Source organism: Dromaius novaehollandiae, chromosome 14, assembly GCF_036370855.1.
Source record: "Dromaius novaehollandiae isolate bDroNov1 chromosome 14, bDroNov1.hap1, whole genome shotgun sequence".
Lineage (NCBI taxonomy): Eukaryota > Metazoa > Chordata > Aves > Casuariiformes > Dromaiidae > Dromaius > Dromaius novaehollandiae.
The window spans coordinates 18,758,221-18,779,785 of NC_088111.1; the positions used below are offsets into that span (position 1 = coordinate 18,758,221).

The 21,565-nt window shown below is 66.3% G+C and overlaps 2 protein-coding genes across 2 annotated transcripts; one reads left to right on the forward strand and one right to left on the reverse strand.

Moving 5' to 3' along the window:
• The first annotated feature begins 33 nt into the window (after positions 1-33).
• Positions 34-9,733, forward strand: C14H16orf96 (chromosome 14 C16orf96 homolog). The gene is made up of 16 exons (XM_026107762.2): positions 34-1,365; positions 3,576-3,680; positions 3,992-4,072; positions 4,812-4,898; positions 5,071-5,212; positions 5,561-5,646; positions 5,858-5,968; positions 6,301-6,375; positions 6,792-6,956; positions 7,276-7,394; positions 8,007-8,069; positions 8,156-8,251; positions 8,524-8,686; positions 8,827-8,926; positions 9,134-9,223; positions 9,349-9,733. The coding sequence occupies exons 1-16, from the start codon at positions 949-951 to the stop codon at positions 9,435-9,437; spliced, it is 1,989 nt and encodes a 662-aa protein (XP_025963547.2). The 5' UTR covers positions 34-948; the 3' UTR covers positions 9,438-9,733.
• Positions 9,734-10,824: 1,091 nt separating this feature from the next.
• Positions 10,825-20,053, reverse strand: UBALD1 (UBA like domain containing 1). The gene is made up of 3 exons (XM_064520552.1): positions 19,770-20,053; positions 12,977-13,036; positions 10,825-12,013 (listed from the first exon to the last, which is right to left on the reverse strand). Exons 1-3 carry the CDS (start codon positions 19,875-19,877, stop codon positions 11,696-11,698), a joined length of 486 nt encoding a protein of 161 aa, XP_064376622.1. The 5' UTR covers positions 19,878-20,053; the 3' UTR covers positions 10,825-11,695.
• Between the last annotated feature and the right edge of the window lie 1,512 nt (positions 20,054-21,565).

A 21,565-nucleotide genomic window follows, 5' to 3' on the forward strand; every position in this document is an offset into this window, starting at 1 on the left:
GCGGGCCCGGCCCCGCGGCCTGCTGGCACCGCCCACCGCCGCCCCGAGGCCGCAGGGGACCCCGCGCAGGCCCGAGGCCTCGGGGAGGGCCGCAGCCCGGGCCCGGCTCGCTCGCTGCCCCCCTCGCAGTAAAGCTACACTGCGGAAAGGGCCGCGGGTGCCGCGCAGGGCAGTGCCCGGCCTGGGCTCCCCGCTGCGTCGCCCCCTCCTCGCCTGCGCTCCCCGGGCGCGTGAGGCCGCAAGCGGGGCACCCCGGGCGGCAGCTCCCGTCCTTCCCCGCCCCGCTGCGCCCGCCCGCGCCCCACACTGCTCCGCCGGGCCTGGCCACGCGCCGGGCAGCCCCGCGGCCTCCTGGGGGGCCCGAGTCGGACAAGGCCCAGGCGAACCCCGGCATGAGGCTCCCGGGTGGCCCCGGCCGGGGCAGCGGCTCCCCTGGGTCACCGGCGCTGGGGAGGACTTAAAGCTGGGACACAAGTTGCCAGGGCCCGAGGGCTGCACGGGCGCCGGAGAGAGCGGCCACAGGCGGTTTCCGCCTGCCGCAGCAGGAGAGCAGCAACGCCGGTGCAGTACGATTACCCTCGCGGCATTCTGGGCACTGAGCCAGCGCTCTCCCGGGGACGCCTGGGCCCGGCCAGGCCCGCGCCAGGGCCCGTGGGTTGCCCCATCCCGCGCCGGGGGCAGAACGCCAGGGCCACCTCCCGGCAACGGCCGCTGTGACCTCAGCCCGCTGCCCCGGGCCGGGCGCCGCGGCAGGCAGAGCGGCCGTGGCCCTGCACCTCGCGGCCCGCCACGCCGCCCGGCTTTCCTGGCAACGCGCAGGAGCTCCTGGCGGGAGGCCAGCGGGAGCCGTGCCCCGCCAAGCCAGCCGTGACCGGGGCCGTGTTGTCGGCCATCCCTACGACAACGGGACCCGAGCGCTTCCGGCAGCCCAAAGAGACCAAAGGCGAAATGAGCTTCTCCATGACGCTGGCAGAGCTGGCGGACATCGCCATCGGCACGCCCGACGTTGGCAGCGTCAACTTCAACGCCCTCCACGTCCTGCTGCACGGCATCCTGGAGCACCTCCACCTGCGGGACGCCACGGCGGAGGTCTCCGAGGACGAGAGGGAGCTTCTGAAGCCCGCCGCTGGCGTGGCCGTGGCGAAGGCTGCCGGGGCGACTGCCGAGGGGAAGAGCTGCTCCCTCTTCCACGAGATGCAGCAGCGGCTGGGGAGGGTTGAGAGCCAGCTGAGCCGCCTCAACGGGCCCCCGTCCACCGCGGAGCTGCTGGCCCACAGCCAGGCCCCAGGCAAGCCGGCCGCTGACATGTGGCAAATGATGCAGCTGAAGAAGAAGGTAGAAACGAATGAAGAGGGAGTGACAAAGGTGAGAAACCTGTCCTCTGGAGTGTCCCTGTGTCTGGTGACGCTGCAGGCCGGCCCATTGGCTCACTTATGTGCCATCTGGCCCAGCGTGCTGCCCTACGCAGTGTCCTGCCCTACGTAATGACCTGCCCTACGCAGTGACCTGCCCACATGTGTATCCTCTCCCATAGTGCTGGGGAGGTCGCCGAAGCACTGAGGCGTGTTTTTGCACCCATGGTCTGGCTGACATGGGCCTAGCTCCTTCCCTGAGACTCATTAAAGAGTAGTATTTTAACACTGCTGCTGACCAAAGGTGGGTTTGGTCATTTCTCACCTGCCACGGAGGTTCTAGTGATATTTTCTCTTGAGATTTAGGTCCCTTGGGTCCCATCCTGCATCCCAGCAAGGGTCACTCTCCAGAGACCAGGCTCTGAGCAGGGCACTTTGCCGTACTCCGTCGCTGGGGGCCAGCGCCTGTCCCTCCCGTCCCCATCCTGTGCCTGTGCAGCCCCCGTGCTGGATACCCCAGCAGCTCCCTGCACTGGGCCTGGGACCTGGGGCTGGGATGGCGCTGGCTGGAGCACACAGCCCTCCACTCACCTGGCAGGGCCGTGGCGCCCAAAACGTGCTCCTTTTCTCACCTCTTCCCTGCGTTACTGTGAGCGGCTGAGCTGCGGGCGGCAGTGGTGGTGTCCCGCAGGCAGCTGTCCCCACGCCAAGTCAGGATCCCTTAGGAGATGTTCACATGCCGCAGGTTCAATTTATTTGGCTGTCGATGTTTAGACTGTGAGTCAGAACTGTAACGTGTGAAAACAGCACTGTCCTCCTCACTCGAGCCACGGGTTGCAGCACAAAGATATCTCAGCTGCGGTCACTGTGCTCCCTGCCCGGCTTGGAGAGGGGCCGGAGTCCAGGCTGCTTTCTGCAGCGCCGGCTGGACTGCCGACTTCTCCGCAGGCCGCACGGGGCTGGCCTGGAGCAGAAAACCAAGACATCTTTTCATCTCTTCTGAGACCTGGGGCTGGTCCCATCTCACATTTTCATGACCTTGGCTTTGAGAACAGCTATGGAGCAAAGGGGACAGCACTTTGCTGGGGTGAAGAGCCTGGAGCTGGGCTGCCGGTCCCCTTGGGCACCCTTTGTTTCTCTTTGGGAGAGCTGAGTGGGAGCTGCCCCACTCCTTCGGCATGGTCACGGGCTGGACAGACGTGGCCGATGCCATGGCAGCTGCTCTGGGACTTACTCCTGTATCCCGGAGACACTCCTAAACCCGCGTCTTTGCCATGTGCTGCTCAGCCTCGCTTCTCTCCGCCAGCACGGCTGGGTAAGAGCATCTTGGCTGGGATAATCCTCCTCTGTGGACCCGGAGCCTGGTACAGACCCAGCAGCACAAGCTGAACCACAAATTGCTCGTGCAGCAAAGCCGGACACTGTCCGGGGGTGCAGGCTGGCGTCACACCGCAGCTGGCACGAGAAGCGCTTGCATGCCGCAGGGCAGGAGGCCTGATCCAAGCACTGCGGCAAGGCCACCCGAGCCTGCAAGGCTGCCCAAGCCCTGCGGCAGCCGCTTCCCCGTCACGCTAGCTCGGCGTGACCCCTTTCGTCAGCGTGACTGCAGGAGCTGGCCTGGCTGGTTTGGTTTCATGGAGGGATGGGTTTCAGCCAAAATGGGCCAGACCCCCCACAGACGATGGTGCAGGGTAGCAGCAGGAGATGCACAGGTTTGTGCATCAGTGCCTGCGGGAAGGAATCCCTTTGCAAAAGTGTTTTGGGGATCCTTTGTGGGCAGAGCCTTCTGCTGGGCTGCCTGTGCTTGGGAAGGACTTTGAACGTGCCACCTCCTCGCGTGCGGACACTGGCAGAGCTCTGGCGTTAGCCTTCATCCCCCTCTCCTAGGCAGTGGGATCCCCTCCGTCCTGGGCGCTGTTCATCGCGCATGGTCAGCATGATGGAGGTTGTCCATCCTGTAGCAGTGCCTGGCACCTGCCCATGCCACGATGGTCCCCTGGGCAAGCTGGGGACACCCCTGGGAGCGCAGTGCTCCCACCATGGGATGAGAGCAGGAAGGTCCGCCAACATCAAACTGTGCCGTGGGATGAACGCATCTCCTTACCAAGGAGGGCAGGCCCAGGGCAGGCAGTTTGGCAGCACGTGCCCTGGTGTTGGGCAGGCAATGAATCCTTCCTTTGGCACTGATGCCCCCGCTTCCCTGTGCCCTCTCGTATTCCTCAGGCCATCAACACGCTGCAGGAGCTGCTCACCACCATATGCTCCCTGAAAACTACCGTCGAGGCCTTCCAGGAGGAGCTGCAGCTCTTGAAGGACAATTTGCAGAAGGTGCATATGGGAAGCCAGGTTGGCTGTTGGAGAGCAGAAGGGTTGGGCTCCCGTGGGGGGGCCTGCATGGGCGGCAAGGGGGAACGGGGTGATGGGGAGTGAGGTCTCAAGCCCAGGCTCCCTCTCACATCAAAGCTAAGCTGGGAGATGTGGGATCTGCCCCACAAGCCTGGGGCTTTGGACAGAGGCTGCCTGCAGCTGCAGAGCCCAGCTCCGTCCTGGGCTGCCCGCTGCCGATCCCTGCCAATGCCGATCCCTGGCAACGCCGATCCCTGGCGATGCTGATCCCTGCTGATGCCTCTGTTTGACAGACTGGCTTGGAGGATCTGCGAGAGCGTTTGGGACGGCTGGATGAGCACAGCCACCTCCTGCAGAGCCTCCTGGACCAAATGGTGAGTGAGTGGGGAGACACCAGGCAGAGTGGATCCGAGCCAGCCCCTCCAGTGCCTGGTGCTCAGGGGCACTCAGCTGCCCACCAGCTGGGACTGTCCCCAAGCTGCTGCCCAGGGTCAGGTCTTGGCAAATCTATATGGGAAACAGGTTTAGGCCTCCTGAGGGCTCCCCTGGACCCAGCTGAGCAGCGCTGATGTGTCCAGAAGAGGACCTAGCCTAGTGAGGCTCTTCCTATGGGATCTGTGGACACAGATCCCGTAGGTTCCCCCACAGGAGTCCCTCTCTGGTCAAGCTCCTGGCCGGTGGAGTAGGGACCCCTGGCACAGGGGACATCCACTGCTGCCCCACAGTGTCCTGGCGTGGTGGCTTTCCCCCAGCCACCTCTGCTGCTCTTGTCCCACCTGCCCGGTGGTGCAGGCAGAGCAGCATCACCCCGGGACACAGCAGCGTGCACACAGGGGCAGATTTACCCCTTGATTTTGGATGTGTGTCTCTGCACCGGGCTAAAGTCCATGAGGTCGGTGGGCCTGGGAGCTGTCCTGCCCCGGCGCATGTGCGCGGGGGATGTTTTCAGCCCTCTGCGCCCAGGGCTGAGCCCAGGAAGACAGGTTTCGCTGCAGGGCAGTTTTACGCCCAGCCCCGGGGCACCTGCGGGGTCAGGATGGTGCTGGGCACTGCTGGAGATGGCGGCAAGGTTTGGGGAAGTGTGAAACAGCAGCTCTTCTCTCCCGGCCGCAGGCGGAGGTGCGCGCGGAGCTGAGCGCCTGGCCCCGGCCGGCCGACACGGTGCGCTGGAGCAGTCTCTGCGAGGCGCTCGCCAGCGAGGTTCGCGCAGGCTCCCGGACGCGGGGCACCTCTGCCGGGATGCAGCGGCTCGTGGGGCAGCCGCCTTCCGGCCGGGGCTCCCCAGAGACACGGGGCCGTCAGTGCCCTTCGGCTCCGGGACGGCTCAGCGTTCTTGGTTCTCCCCAAAATCTCCAGAGCTGTTTTGTTCCAGAAACCCCGTGCCCAGGAGCCCAGCCCGGAGGCCGTGCAGGAGCTGGCCCGCCAGGCCCTGCGCAGGCTGAGCTGGCTGCCGGAGCAGCACGAGGCCATGGGCGCCCGCGTCGCCCGCCTCGAGAGCCAGCTGCAGCAGCCCGGTGAGTGCAGGCGGTCACCGCTGGGCTGTGCCCCTGGGCCCCATGGCCCTTATGGGGTGGGCACAGCACAGGATGGGCTCAGCCATCCCAGCTGGGTCTCCAAGGTCCCCTTACCCAGCTCGCAGCAGGGCTGGGACACATCTAGCAGGGACCGTGGTCACCTGCCTGCTGTGGCTCTCCCCCAGCACCCACGAGTGCCCTTGCCCTGGCCGTGCCCGCTGGGGCTGGTGGCAGGGCTAGGAGACCTCCACAGCTGCAGAGCCACCCGGGTTGGGGACAGTGCCATGCCTGGAGCCTGCAGCATCCGCAGCAGCAGCCCGGGAGTAAAGCTTTGCTGTTCTTTTTCAGCCAACTTCGGTACCTTGGATGACATAGCTGCCAAACTGGAGAAGATGCAGAGTGATGTGAAGCACCTGGAGGACGAAGGGGGGAAGGTGCCTGGCCTGCAAGGCTTCGGTGGGAGCTGCTGGCAGGCCTTGGGGCGGCAGCCCTGGCACACTGCTCGCTGCGGGCCACACTGCCGCGTCCTCCTGGGGTCCCCCTGCTAGTCCCTCACTGGAGACATCTGCGAGCCCACATCCCCCGCAGTGTCCCTCTTCACCCAGGCCACGGCCCTTACCAGGGATTGCATTTCGCCCTCCCCAGGCGTTGGACTTCCGCAAGGATGTGCTGGAGCAAGTGGGGCAGCTGCGGGAGCAGTGCACCAGGCTGCAGGAGACTGCGGAGCGGCTCTGGAGTGACACTGAGGACATCCAGGTAAGCATGGCCTAGGCAGCCCCGGGCTTGGCAGTGCTCCAAGAGCAGCTCCTGCTGTGGTTAGTGTCCAAACTGGACTGGAAACACAGTCTCTGCTGTGGTAGCGGAGAGCTTCCCTCAGCCGTGGTGCTTCCCCTGCAAGGCTGAGGGCTCCGGCCAACCCTGGGAGACTTGGCACATTGGGATTTTGCTGCTGGACCATCCTGGGGGAGCAGGGGCTGGAGTGGCATGAGCCAGTGGGCTCAGAGGGGGGTGGTGGGACGCTGCGGCCCCCCAGGCAGTGGTGGGGCGTGTGGTTGGCACTCAGTGACGGATGCATCACCCATGAGCAGAGCCTGCGCGAGATGGTGGAGCGTCTGGACGTGAGCAAAGCAGACAAGGCCCTGCTGGAGCAGGGCATGGACATTGTGAGTAGAAACACCCCAAAGAGCCCTGGGGCCTCTGCACCACGTGTCTGAGATGGCAGCAGTGCTATTATTTGCCCCTTGAGCCCCATGACTCTTTGGTATCTCATCCCCATGGAGATGGGAGCCAAGGGGGTCTCCTCACTGGCCTTTCTCTGAGCTACAAAAGCCACCCCAAGATCTGCCCCCTGGCTCCTGGGCACCCTGCCTTTCCCCACAGCGTGGGGACATGGGGACCATCCCTGCACCTGCAGTGACAACCCCTGCCCTGCTGCGTGCCTGGCCCCGGGGCTGGAGGCTGGCGGGTAGCAGAGCTCCTGTCCCCTGCCCCAGCCTGGGCCCGCTCGATGGCAGCTCTGTGCGTGGCAGGGGCAGGGGTGGGGGCCGCAGGAACGGCCCTGGCACCCTGCCTCCCTTAGAAAGCAGACAAGGCTGAGCTGGAGACCAAAGTGAGCCAGGAGGAGCTGCAAAGCGCCATAGCCCAGCTGAGCGAGATGATGCACGACCTGCTGCAGAAGATGTCTCTGCAGGACCAGGACTGGCAGAAAGCCCTGGAGAAGCTCGTCAGCGACATGGACTCCAAGGTAGCCTCACCACCCAGAAAGGGTGGCAGGGACGGATGGACGGGGGCGGTCTCAGGGCTCCCTGCTCCAGGCCAGAATGGGGCCTGGTTCCCCTCTTGTGCTGCCGAGCAGGGAGGGTGAACGCTCTGCTGGTACCAAGAGACAATGGTACATGTGTTGGGACTGGGCACGTGTCCCAGGGTGTCTCCCAGCATCCTTCAGGGATTAGCGAGCCCGCAGGGCCCCTTTGAGGGCTGCAGCATCCCCTGAAATGGCTTGCCACAGAGGCAGTGTTGGGGTGGGCTGAGCCCACTGGTCCCCCCTTGTTCTCCTCCCTCAGGTGGACCACATGGCATTGGACCCCCTGCGGGTGCAGCTGGAGCGGGTGTGGAAGTTCACCAAGAAGTACCTGTGCCAGGGACCCCCCTTCACTGCCAACAGTGCCGCTGGCTTTAAGAGGTGAGGGATGCTGGATCCCATCCTGGCCTGGCCTGTCCTCTCCCATCCCATCCCATCTTGTCCTATCCCATCCCATCCCGTCCTGTCCCATCCTGTTCTGTCCTGTACTCTCCTATCCCATCCCATCCCATCCTGTCCTATCCCATCCCATCCCATCCATCCTGTCCTGTCCTGTCCTGTCCCATCCTGCCCTATCCCATCTTGTCCCATCCCATTACACCACACCACATCCCATCCCATTCCATGCCACGCTGTCCTGTCCTGTACCATCCTATTCTGTCCTTTCCTGTCCTATCCCATCCCGTCCTGTCCCCTCCCATCTTATCTCATCCTGTCTTGTCCCATCCCATCCTGTCCCATTCCATCCCATCTTGTCCCGTCCTGTTTTGTCGCATCCCGTTACACCACATTCCATCCCATCCCATGCCGTCCTGTCCCATCCCATCCCGTCCTGTGGGGAGGTCTCTCGATGGGGGTTGCTTCTTCCCAAACCCCGTCTGTCCCAACTTGCACACGGGCGCAGGCCACCCGTGGGCCCCCGTGAGGTCCCTGACGTGCTGGCGGGGGGAAGGTGCTGCCGACATGTCCCGAGCGGCCGCCCCTGTGTTGCAGGCAGCTCTTCGAGCGGGTCAAGTGCATCTCTTGCGACAGACCCCTGACGATGGCCCCCAGGCCGTGAGTAGCTCGATGGGACCACGCCACCACGCCGCGTTTCCACTAGAGGCCACTGCCCGACTTGGTGTTTGCATCCCTGTCCCCAGGCAGCTGGTGACCGTCCGAAAGGCCAACCTGCTCGGCTGGCCCCGGCCGGCCAGTGCCAACGGCTACGAGTACCTGGCGCGCCGGGCGCTGGCGAGGTGAGGGCCTGCGGGTGCCGGCGCGGCCGCGGTGGCCTGTGCCGTGCGCTGGTGCCGCGGCTTTGCCAGCCCATACGCTGGAGACGCTGCGGGTTTGGACCTGCCCGGGGCTGCGGCTTGCCCGCTGCAGGCCGCCGTCCCACTGGGGCGGAGGGACGAGCCCCGCCACGGGAGTCCCTCTCCTTTTGGGGTGTGGGGTCCACAGCGAGCCCTGGGCAGCAGCGGGCTCCTGGGCCGGGCAGGCGGGTGACGGCCAGCGCTGTCCTCCCAAGGGAGGGCGAGGAGAGCGCGGCGGCCAGCCTGGGCCCCGGCGTCGCACAGCAGCACTGGCCTGGCGACGAGCGCGCCGTGAGTCCCGCTGGGCAGCTGTCCACCTCCAGCTCCCTCACCACCGTGTGCCCCTACGGAGGCCCGACCGCTTTCACCGCTGAGAACGTGAGCCCCTGGGCCTGCGTGGCCCCCCCGCGTCCCGACGCGCGGCCCCATGCGTCCTTGTGCACTGGAAAGCCGCTGAGCCCACGGGCCGGGTGCAGCCTCGGCGCCCATCCGATGCTGCCGGCTGTTCTTCCCTCTAGACGGAAGTGGATATTTTGGGCATCAATGGGGTGCTGTACAAGGGCAGACTGTGCTCAGGGGCCACCAACAGGACTGTCACCCTGGAAAGGGACTTCCCAGGTAAGGAGGCGGCGCCAGGGGCTGTGTTACCTCGCGCCGGGATGGCTGGAGCCAGCGGGTCCCGTTGGCGGTGCCTGGCCTGGCGCTGCCGGCTCAGCCCCGCGCCGTGGCTCGCTTCCCCGCTCGGGCCTGAGCGGTTGGCGGCGGCTGCCCAACAGCCCAGCCGTGCGTCTCACCGCGCTAATGCCTCCGTCCTTCACCCCGCAGGAATGAAGACCTTCCAGCCTTCCTCCCGGCAGCCCGCGGAGAAGACGCATCCTGCCAAGTACGGCAGCCGCTACGTGTCCCCGTACTCGTGTGAGTCCCAGTGGACGCGGGCTCGCCCTGCTGCCCGAGCGCTCCGGGTGCTGCGGCAGGCACCGGGCTGTCGGGCCCCGCGCGGGGCGCTGCCTGAAGGCACCGTTTGTCCTTCTGCCCTGCAGGCGCTGCCCTGCGGGCCAGGGCCCCGTCCTCGTCCTCGGGAGGCCGGCGGCAGGATGCCCCAGGCGGCGGCAGCGCGGCAGGCGTCTGAGCTGGCCGGGGAGGGCCACAGCTCGCCCCCCCCGCCGCCATCACAAGTGGAAATGGCGCGGGGGGACCGGGACCACCAAGGCTGTGCTGCAAGGGAGAGGGGGTCTGCCCGGGGACAGGTGGCCCTGCAGCCTGAGGACCGTCCCCGGCCCTGCCTGGCCTCAGGGATTGGAGAGGTGGGGGCGATGCTGCCGGGGCCTCTCCTTCCCCTTGGCCCAGGCTGTGCTCGGGGACCTCCCTCGCAGCCGCTCGTCGCGGCGGGGCGACTCCGCGGCCCATAAAGGTGCTCCCTGCTCAGCTGCCTCCCCGTGTGGTCCCTGCGTACGCCAGGCTATGTGGGGCGTCCTCGGAGCCCTGGCCTGGGCGAGCTGAGCCACGCCGGGAGCGACCGGGCCCAAACCGCCGCGTCCCACGCGGGGCGGCAAAGCCATGCAGCATGCGCAGCCCAGCCACGACGCTCCGGTCTGGCCCTGGATTTTCTGATCCCACCACTCCCGGTGGGCTTGGGCTAGCCAGAGGCAAGCTGCCGCACCATGCGGTCCTCTCGCCCGTCCCTCCAACACCTTCGTGCTTGGTGACCTCTGGCTTCACCTGCGTTCTGAGGAGAGGGACAGGTCCCCTCCCTGTGTCTCCCCAGGGCCGCTGTCCCCACTGGTGGGCTCTGTGCCTCACAGTCCTCACGCACCACGTGCCGGCCGTGACACATGGCTCGGACCTGGCCGAGGGAGCTGGCCCTGGCCTGTTGGCTTGGCCCGGTGCGGGCTGCCCCACGGGACAGGCTGAGCCACGCAGCCTTGGGGCACGACCCCACGCAGGCGAGCCCCCAGCTCCAGCCCTTGCTGTCCAGCCTCCATCGAGGCCATCTGAGAAGCCAGGGAGATGCGGCCCCCGGTGCAACCATCACTCATACAGTGTTTATTTTAACAACACAAATAAGAGATGGAAATTAATTACTGACTGGCAAGCAGACGGATACGGGGATGGGAGCCAGGTTACGGCGAGACCCGTGGGATCTGTGGGGGTCGCGCTACCAATCCTGCCACCAGCCTGGCCCCTGTGCTCGGAGGGGTTAGAGCTGCACAGCTGCAAACTGCTGCCCATGGCTAACGTGGTAGCACTGCAGGCAGAGCTGCGCCAGCTCCGCTGGGGTCGAGCCCTGCACGCGCCTGGCCGAAGGCAGCTGACAGTCGCCGTGCAGCCGGGATGGGGTGTTCGGAGCAGCCCAGCTACAGGCGGGAGGCGAGGAGATGCCAGCCCCAGATGCCAGCCCCTCTGATGCTGCCCGCACTCAGAGCCACTTGAAGAGGGGCTCGTGCGGCAGCCCAGGCCCAGGCCCAGGCCCAGGCCAGCCTTCCCGCCGCTGCTGCGAACGAAGCAAAGACACCAGGTTCAAAGCGGAAGAGCGTGTATTGCAAGCGGCTGCGGCGCGTCTGGGTAGACTTTCAGCCACCAGGAGAAAAGAACAGAGGGGTTAAAAATGAGCCCAGTCTCTGGGGTTACACTGTGTCATGCAAACAGCCCCCGGGCAAACCCGTCCCGGCAGGGCGAGGGGCCGGCGCGCTGGCCCAGGCAGGCTCCTCGCAGCTCGCCCCGTCCGGCGGCCCCGCGCCCCATCCCAAGGGGCTCCCCAAGGGGCGAGCCGGGGGCACAGAAAACACGGGGCTCCACATCTCCCCGGGAGTTGGCGTCCCCCAGCCCTGCTCACCGGCGAGTGCAGCGCGTGTGGGGCGGGGGCTGCGGCCGAGCAGAAACGGCGCTCGCTCTCTTCTTCCCCCTTACGAGAAACAAAACGCGCGGGGCGTCCGAGTCCGACCCGGGCATGCGGGGCCGAGGAGGGGGGGACACACTCGGGGGCGATCCGTCCTGCGTGGCGGGGCGGCCCAGCCTGCGCGGGCAGGGAGGGGGACCGTGAAAAAGAGGCCTCCTCCGTCAACGTCACTCGCATGCAAACTCCGGTGTCCCCCGAGAGGAGAGGGGTGCTCCCTCCCCAGAAGCCCCCCGGGAGCAGGGTCCCAGGCAGAGGCCAGCGCCGGTGTCGCGTCCCATGCAGCCTCCCACTGTCTCTGGGGAGCTCTGCTCAGCTCTAGGACAAGTAAAAACTACTTCAAACCAAACCCATGCAAGGCAGCTATTTGCTCGTGTGTCTCTGTGGCTGCCAGACGCCCTGGCAGTAGAATTCCTCTCCTCTTCGGGGAGGGGGAAAAATATATATATATATATACGCAGGGGTCCCCGCCGTGTTCACTCTCTGCCGCAGCCTCATCTCTCTGCCTCCATGGTCACGTTAGCCTTCTGTTCTGCCGTGGCCTGCTGGGAGACGGCGGCAGGCCAGCCCGCGGGCTGCGCCGGGGGGGCCGGAGTCCACATGCTCTGCTGCTGCCCAGGGGAGGCCGCGGGCCAGGCGGGATTGAAGGCCCCGTGCTGGGGCAGCGGCGGGGCTGGGGGCGGCGGCGAAGTCGCCATGGAGGCCACAGGGCTGCTGCTGTTGAAGCTCTCGGAGGCCTTGAGGCGGGAGAACATGGCGAGGGTGTCGGGGAAGTTGGGCGGCGTGGCCGGCGTGTTGGCAGGGGTGCACATCTGCGGGGAGAGACAGAGCGGTCAGCGGGGGCTGCCGGGGCCGAGCAGCGCCGCAGCGGCCCCGGCACGGGGTGAGGCGACTCGTTCCCGGCTTGGGGGGGATCTCCATCGTGTCGCCTCCCCCCCCCAGCTGAGCCCCAGCAGCAAACCCCGCGGGAGCGCGCACCAGCCGGGCGGCGGGAGGCAAGGACGTGGGCTCCTCCGAAAGGCCCGTCGACACAGGGGATTTGGAGTGTGCCACGCTGGGCAAGCGCTCCCCCGTCCCCCAGGCGCCCACTCCTGCGCCTGGCCAAGCCGGAGACTCCCTCCGCTCCACCAGCCTCCTGGGACCTGCGGCTTGCCAGCCCCGCAGGCAGGCGTGGCGCTCGGGGGCGCTTCGGCCCCGCCAGGCGTCCGCTCCGCGCGCTCGCTGCACGCTCCAAATCCCCAGTTGTCTCGGGGAGTCAAATGAGGCCACGGCAGCCAGCAAATCCCTGGGACACATCTGCCCGGGCAGATTACGGGCTGCCCAGGCACGAGAGTTAAAGGGGCAGAGCCAGGCGAGGTTTGAAGGCCAGCAGCAGCCGTGCCCCTGCGTGCTCTTGCGTGTCCACACGCGGGGCGTAGCAGAGGCCAGCCCCCGCGGGGACGGGAGTTCGCACGCTCGGCTGCTCTGGTGCGCACGTAGATGGTCCTGTGCGCCACGGCCTCCCTGACCTCTCTCTGCTGTGCTGGGGCTGATCTAGACTGTTGGCCGTGCCCAAAGCATCCTCTTCTGGACCGTCCCGCTCCGAGGGGAAGCCCCCGTCCCTCTGCAGGGCCCCGAGGGCCCCCCCAGACCCGCCGTCCCTCCGCACACAACGGGGCTCAGCCTGGTCTCCCTGCCCGCACGCCCCGAGCTGCGAAGCAGCAGGCTGGCCACCAGCGAGAGCCCAGAAGCGCCCGCCAGCTGGTGCCGCGCCGAAAAGGTGCGGGAGCACTTACCATCTGATGGTGGTGGCTGTAGGGGATGTTTGTTTCTTGGAAAAAAGCACTGAGAGCAGTCTGCAAAAAAGGCAGGAGAAGGCGTCGTCATCGGCGTGCAAACAAGGTGCCCCCTCTCCCCGCGCTCGGCAGGCTCTGCAAGGCCCCTGCCCGCACGCCTGCTCCCACCCCGCTCGCCGCTGGGCGGGACGCGCTCCCACGCGGCGCAAGAGCTGAGCGGCCCCCGACTCGGGGCCAGGCTGCCCACCCAGGGGTCTCGCATCCGTGTCAGCCACCCCCTGGAAGAGCGGGGAAGACGAGCCAAGGCGGGTCCCGGGGGGCTGGTCCGCGCGCTCAGCTACCACCTGCCCCCGCAGCCGGCACGAGCCGCAGCACCGCAGGGAACAGCCCCGGTGCCTCGGCCTCCACCGGCGGGAGCACCGCGCACAGCTGCTCCGCGTCCCGGAGAAGCGAGCCGCGCTCGTCGCCTGCTTCCACCAGGCCGGCCCGAGGCCACGCGCACATAAGCTCGCCGTGCTCGTTGCCGAAACGCAGCCGCTGCTGCGGTGGCCCTCGGCAGGCGTTTCACAACTCACAGCAATGCTCTGCAACTGCGAGCGGAGGGACACCAAGGCCAAGCCCAGCAGGGGAAGCGGGGCAGGAACTGCTGAGATGGGTATCGTTACCGGGGGGTTATCAGGGTCACCACGTTTATGCCGGGAGGTCCCCAGGGTCTGGGCTACGAGAGCCAGCGAGGGGGACTCTGCCCCCCAGCTATACCAATGAACTGCCCCTCAGCTGGGGAGAGTTACAACTGACGAAATTTTGATTAGTTTCCAGTTCACTTCAGTGATTATTTGGTAACTATGTCACATGCCATAAGCAGCTCCAGCTTGGGCAGGCCGAGGGGTTCGGCAGGTAGGGAACGCCGGAGGCGGGGGCTGGCGGGGAGAGCGGACAACCAGGCCTGCGTTTGAGGGGCTAGGAGCAGGGGAGCCAGCGAGGGCTCTGCAGGGGAACGGGGCTGGACTGATGCAGGACTCGCAAAGACGAAGTTGTCTCACGTTCTGCGGCAGGTTTTAGTTGAATCAGGCCCAGAAAACAATGTTTTTAATTCCATTTCAGATTAGGTTCAACAGAAGCTTCAAAGTAGCACTTCAAATTCAGGTCTGGCTTGAGGACAAAATCCTGCTCAGTGCAGACCGCCCGCAGGAGCGGCCCCGCAGCAGAGCCGCCCGGCCTGCAAGGTCCGGGAGCCGGGCGCAAGGCACGGGGCTGCAGCCACACGCTGCCACACCGCCACGGACTTTGCTCCCTGTCCACAGGCCGATGACTGGCGTCACCAAGCAGCTCGGACGACGCGGAGGTGGATCTCACTCGTACAAACCCGCTGCAACCGCAGCGCCCGCAGTCCCAGCCCTGCCTCTGCCACACAGCCGCTCTCTCCGGGCGCCCCCAGCCACACGCTCCAGACGCCCCCGCGTCACACCTGCAGCCAGGACGAACGGTGGCAAGGCAGTCCAGCTCACTGCTGTCACGGAAACTCATCTGCCAAAAGACCCCAGGCCAGCAGGCCCCGAAAGGTGAAGCCACGGGTGACCTGCCCCGGGAGGGATGGGACAGGGGCTGCGCTAGCACCACCAAGGAGCGGGAGACCCACGTGAACCGTTTATGGTTAAGTTGGTGTAAGGCTGTTGGCAAGACCACGTGGCAGCCAGGAATGTTACCCTGCTGTTACGTCCTGTGAACAAAACCCTTAAAATAATCCACATCTGAGCGGGGGAAGCAATTGCTGCTGTGGATGTTGGTAGGTCCCAAAACTCAGAGCATGTCCTAGCTGGCTGGCAAGGCTCTTCCCCACCGTAGCTCCATTTCTGTCTTTATTATCACAACAACCAAACCTCAGCCAGCCTCAGACCCCAGAGAGCCCTCGGCACCTGTGGGAGGATCCGCTTGATTTCAGGGACAGCTGTAAATCAGGAAGGGGGTCTCCGAAGCCCTGGAGATCAGGGTGGCCTGAACAGGCCTGCACACGTCTACGGATCAAGGAAACGGCTGACGGAGACACGGACTCTTCTGAGACAGCAACACCCCCGCTGCTGCACCACCCCTCGCCTTGGGTGAGGTCCGATGTCAACACCTGCATACGCGCTCAGACAGAAAGGAATGCGATAAGAACGGGGGGAAAAGTGAATGGGCAACACGCACAGAGGCATGGGCACAGCCAAATACCATAAGCTGATTAAATCTGCTCTGGGCGCCTGTTCTCCAAGTGGCCTCGTACATGGGACCGTGTGGTCGGCAGCCTGGGGCACAGGAGGTGCTGGCTCTCTCCCCAACCTGCCCACCCGCCTCTGCCAGTCCTGGGGGAAAGCGGAGGATGAAAGTCGCAATCTGGATGGAAGGAGCCCACTGTAACCATAAGCATTTCTGTCTAAAACGCTGCACGGCCTCCCCTCTAGCTGCCTATTTCCAAGGGTGACAGAAGCGGCTCCTCTGCCCACCACCACCTCCACCACCCTGCGCCTCGCGTTTCCCCATCTGCACCCCGCCGACCTCGGAGAGCGGCTGCCACCTTCCCAAGGGAGCCCAGCGCCTGCAACAGCCTCACCCCACGCGCACGAGGGGCCCGTGCACCCCTCCCCTTGGCGACGCAGGCCTCCGGGGCCGCACACGTAACCAAAGCCGCCGGGGCCACCTGGTCTCTAGCCGGCGTCACAGGTGCCGGGGGCGATCAGGGCACTACAAAGCCAATTAATGCTCTTCTGCTTGAGAAGGAGCCCGCTCCGCAGCTCAGCCTCGCGCAGCCCTGGCCGCAGCCACGCCGGCAGCGCGGAGGCTGGGGGCAGCGGGCTCTCCCCCACGCCGTGCTCCTGCACGGCGCAACCGAGCTCCCGCGCTCCCTGGCAGGGGACACGGGGGCTCTTTCACAGAGGGAGGCTGCGGGCTGAGCTTGCAAGGCCACACGCGGGCCGCGGCGTTTCTCTGCCTGCCGCGAAGAATGTCCGGATGTCGCATCCGACCCCTTCTGAAGCCCGGGAGAGCTCCGGGCGCGCGGCAGAGCGGCTGGGAGCACGGCAGCCCAGCACCGACCGGCTGCCCACGCTCAGCAGGCGACTGGGCCGCCAAGATCCTCCCCGCGCACAATTAAGGGAGCGCTGCACAAGGCCGGTCACACAGAGACCCTGCCGGGGAGCCAGGAGAAGCCCGTGGGGACAGCCGGAGGGCGGACGGCTTGCGGGCAGCGGGAGCAGCCACAAAGGAACAGGAGAGGGGTGCCATAAAAAATACCTCAGTCATAAGAGGATGCAGAAATCCAGCCTCGCATGCAACGAGCAGAGCCAGACACCTACTTGCTCCTCCTCTTGCTCATTCATGTTCCCCTGACACAACCTCACTGAACTGAGCAGAGACACTACGGTCCGTGCCAGCGCGAAGGCAGGAACCAAGGATTTTTTTTGCAAGCTGACATCTTCCTATTCTTCCCAAGCAGCCCCAGGGGCAATCAGTGCACAGCAAAGCCAATTAATACTCCTCTGCCTCGGAAGGAGCCCGATGCACAGCTCAGCCCCTGCAAAGCCCTCCCGCAAGCCTGCTCAGCGCCCGCCACGGCGGCAGTACCTGCTGGCCTCCCCAGCTGCCCCGCAAGCACCAGCACCTGCGGCCCAGGACCTCGGCGCCAGCACGCGCCCAGAGACACCCCGAGGTGCCTCCTCTGCCCTGGCACCCGACCCACAGTGGCCCGCTGCCAGCGGGCTGGGCTGGCCCGGCCGTTCCCGCTGGTGCACGCCGCAGCCCGGTCCCGAGAGCACGGCAAAGCCTGCGGCGCCGCGCCGAACGCGCGGTGAGGACGCCTGCCCCGGGGCCCTACGAGACGGGAGCGAAGTCGCAAGTGGGAGAGCTGGGGAGGCAATCCACACACTCCCCACCAGCTACCCCCATGCCTGGGGACGAAAGAAGGTCTCTGCAAAATAAAAGGCTTCACCAGGCCCTGAAACGGGGCACGGGCTTTGATCAGCCCGCGCCGCAGCCATGGCAGTTGCGTGTCCCCCTCGAGCAGCTTCCCAGCCTCCTGCCCTGCTCGCGCGCTGCCCTGGATCGCGTTCCTCCTCCGCCCAGCGCAAACCCCCGGCTGCCAGGGCCAGCAGGGCGCTCCGCGCACAGCAAAACCCCTCCGCAGCCCACGCGGCATCCTCCCCCGTCGGCCGCAATGGTCCCAGCGCAGCCCAACGCCAGCCGAGCCCGAGGACGCGCTGACTGGAACACAGCCCCCGAAAGTCTGCGTCCCACCAGCCCAAAGCCCGGCCGCGTTTCACTTAAAAAAACCCCAAGTCCCAGCCCCACGAGGGGAGAAGGCTCTGCTCGCAGCAGGGCAGCAGCTTTGCAGCCTGCAGTGTTACGCTGTGAGGCAGCTCCTGCTGCGCCCGAGGTCCCTGGAGGGAACGGGCAGACCTGGGAATTCATGGACGGATTAGGAAAGGGGGGAGCCCAGGGACTCGCTGCCAAGCCACCGAGCTCCGCAAGCGGGGCGGGCTCGCCACCAAGGAAGCGGAGACAAACGTGTCTGTCCGCAGGCGCGCAGGCCTTCCCCGGCTCCCAAACAAACCTCTCGCCCGCCATGGCCTCCCTCTCCCTCCTGCCGATGCTCCCCGGCCCCCTCCCCGGCTCCCGTCAGCCCTGGCGCGAGGAGGGAGCAGGGAGCGCGCTCGCGCAGCCAAGGGCCGGCACGACGCCGCTGCTCCGGGCGGCACCAAGTGTGTCCCGGCCAAGACGGGGGTGCGGGGCCGGGGGGACCCCGCTCCTGCCACCTCGTCCCCAGGCTGCCTAGCTCGCTCGGCATCAGTGTCGCGGAGCTGCCACGCCGAGCGCTGACAGCCTCGCGGTGTGTTCGGGGCCGAGGAACACCTCTCCTCGCGGCGGGCTCACGGGGGAGAGCAGGAGCAGCGGATTCTCACAGCGCAAGGCAGCTGCACTGACTCGCCCCGCGCCCCAGGAGCAGTGCTTTGAAGCTGAGCAGGCAGGGTAAATCAGAACCAAACTTGCCTGAACTCCACCAATTTATACCCACCGCGGCAGACCCAGGCCAGCCGGCAAACGGGTCCCACACCAGAGTTAAAAAAAGCCTGCAAATACCACATCCAGGAAGAGGAGATGAGAGCGCCCTGGAGGCAGGAGACAACCCCTCCCCAGCACAGCTCCCCGAAGAAGGCATGCCCAGCGGCCATTTTGCAAAGGGAATTATCTGACCGTTTCACCAAAAGTGAGTGGGAACATGGTAACTGCTCATCACAGCGCCTTTGTTTACAGCTGAGCTTCCTCTGAGTCATGTGAGTGCCAAACCGGCAGGAGACGGCTGTTTGTACTTGTGCAACTCGCCAAACGGTGGCAAAGTTCTGCGAAATGCCTTTTTAAAGAAAAGCAACTTCTGTCACCCATTCCCAGCTCTTTTATGACACGCACAGAGGTGGCGGAAGCAGATTTTATCGGTCCCAGAGAGCTGCTGTCAAGTTGTATTAGTAAACATAAAACAGAGCGTGCTACACGCAGGAACGTATCCGCCATGAACAGAGATCCCTTAAGCAGAACATGCCGTTAAACAAATCGGCGTGCGGCACACAGCTGGGCACGGACGGACGGGAGGGAGGGTCCACTCGGCTTTCCACATGTCCCCACGCACCTACCCGCTCGCTCCTTGGACGTGCCCAGCTCGGCTCTGAACGCCGGCCTCCCATTTAGCATCCGGAAATCTCCTAACTGCACGCAGATTGCATAGCAATGAGCCGCCTCTAGGTCTGATCCATCTGACAGGCAGCACGTTACAGAACGAGCCCCGAGCAACGTCTCCGAGGCCTGCCAGCAACGCCTTGGGAGACCAGGGCTGCGCCGCGTGCCGAGCGAGAGCTGCCCTAGCCGCGCAGATGAACGGGACCCGAATCTCTGGCTCTCACACTGACTCAGACCTCCTTCTGCAGCACAAAACAGGCACTTCAATTATAAAGGTGCCATTAGCGTCAAATCCATCAGCTCCAGGCTAGGGAGCTGCTGGGGCTGCGTAAGGGGGAAAAAAACCCTATTTAGAAAGAGCTTTGCTCGCTACGGCTGCCGCATTCCCCCCGTGGCTCCCGGGGCTGTCGCCGCAGGGGTTTCTGCGGGAGCGAAGCCCCGGACGGCTGCTGGCGCGCTCCCTGCCTGCGACCCCAGCCCCATGCGTGGCATCGACTGCTGCCGAAGTCACGGAGGCTGCTGCCTTCGAGCAAAAGCCATGTGGGGCTCGGGAAGCTCTGACCTACAAAGGCTCCTCTCCCACAGCTGCCCCGGGATTCAGACTCGGAGGCAGGGACGGGGCAATGGCCACGCCGGGGCTCCCAGCCCCCAGCCGCCCCGGGGCCGGCCGGGAGGGGGCGGGCGCTGGGGGAGCGCCGGGAGGAGGCTCCCGGTGCCCCCGGGGGGGGGGGGGGGGGAGGGCTCAGCGCCCCGAGCGCAGCACCCACGGGCCCACCCGCGCGTCACGGCGGAGCCGGGCCCGGCCCGGAGCGAGGGCCGCCCGCCCCCGCGCCAGCGCTCCCTCAGCGCGACCCCGCGCCGGTGCCCGACAGCCGCCGAGCCTGCGGGAGCCGCCGGGCGAGGCAGCGCCCCGCGCCCTCCCTCCCCCTGCCCCGGCGCGGGGGCAGCGCCGCGCCCGAGGGGCGGGGCGGCCCTGCCCGGGTCCCGCCTGAGGCGGGCCGTGCCCGCGGCTCCGGGCGGCGGCGGCGGCGGTGTGGGGGGGGGGGGGGGGCGCCGCGGCCCCGGACGCGCACGGCGGCGGCGGCCTCACCTCGAACTGCCAGTGGGCCGCCTGCAGCAGCTGCTTGGCCTGGTCGGCGGCGCAGCCCGCCGTCAGCACGAACTGGTTGATCATCACCTGGTGCTTGAGCTCGTCCATGGTCCCGGCCCGGCGCCGCCGCGCTCGCCGCCCCCCGCCCCCCTCACGGCCCCGCCACCATCGCGGAGCCGGCGCGGCTCACGCCAATGTTTACTGGGCACTGACTCACGGCGCCCGGCGAGCCCCGCCGACGGCCGCGGGGGGCGGGGAGGGGCGGGGCCGCGCGGCGCCGCTGGGAGCTGTAGTTCGCGCCCGCCCGCCGCCCGCGCCGCCCCCCCCACGCCGCCGCCGCGGGGACTACGGCTCCCGGCAGCCCCCGCTTTGTTTGCATTACGGCGTCGGGGGCTGACGCGCGCTGAGTGACTCGCGAGGGGAACCAATCGCCGCCAGCGGTGTGGTAGTACCTGACCATATATGGTCAACAACGCTGCTGCCCCCAATGAACGGGAGGCGGGGGCAGGCCCGGCTGGGGCGGGGCGGGTCACGTGGGCGTGCGGGGGGGCGCGGAGGGGGGCTCGCGGTGTTTACAGTCGGCCGCGTGCGGTTTCCTGTTGACGTGCGGGGAGCGGCCGGGGCTCGCGCCAGGCCTGGGGTGCGCGCGCGTGCGCGTGGCGGGGGAGGGGGTAACGGCCGCGCGCCCCCTGCAACGGCTGCGCCCCCCCCCCAACGGCCGCGCTGCGGGCGGGGGGGCGCCGCCGCCACTGCCGCTCTTTGGCCCCGGCGGCTGCCCGGCCCCGGGTAATGTTTAACCGGGCGGCGGCGGGAGAGGCTCCCGGGTGTCCATCGGCTCCTCCGGTGGCTGGGGGTGGCTCAGGCCCTGGCAGAGCCCCTCGGCGCGTGGCCGCCTTGGCGCCGCGGCAGGCCGGTGGGACGCGGCTGCTGCAGCCTCGCTGACCGTAGCGGGAGGTCCGGGGCGATGGCGGTGCCTCGGACAGGCTGCGCGTCCCGGCGCCAGGGCCGGGGCTCCGGCACGCTCCCGTGGTAGCAACAGCTGCTAATAAAAGATGGGGAGTTGCATAAGCCGTCTGCAGGCCTGTTTCCATTTCTTCCTCTGCTGAAGCACGTTCCTGTGCCATTTACATAATTGCCAAGATGTAAAACAAGAGGCTGCAGTGGGGGAATGTTCTGGAAGGTGCCGGGGGCTCCTGGTGACATGAAAGGCTCTTTTGAGAGCTGGGCATTACCATAGCAGAAGAAAGCATGCAGCCAGGCAGGCGCTGCTGGGCTGCTCGGCTGTGCCGCGAGGGACAATGGTGTTGCTAAGTACCAGGAAACGATAAGCAGGCATGGACATTCGCCTCGAATGGCTGGGAGATAATAAAGCAAGGGAAAAACGGCAGGCGGAGCAAAACGAAGAAAACAGGCCCGGCTCCACAGGGCTTGCAGAGGCCCCGGGTCCTCCACCTTTCCTGAATGAGCCCGGGCGCTTTTCCTGCAATTGGTGTTGGTGTTTCGGGCTCAGCCTCGGAACAAGCAGTGGGTTCCCTCACGCCGCTGTCGCTCACCTGCAGTTCGTGTACGGCTGCAAATATTTCTGAGCCGTAAGGATTAACGGCTGGAGCTCAAGCAGGTCATGCGTTTGACCTGAGTGATTTGCAGTCTCCGCTGCTCACATATGAACTGCCTCAGCGTGGTCCAAAACTGACCACGGGTAGCGGTCTTCCATGTGTCCATCAGTAACGGCGCAAAGTGCTCCCAGGAACGATGCAAAGTGCTCAAGGTCGTAGAGGATCCTGGTGGTCAACGGG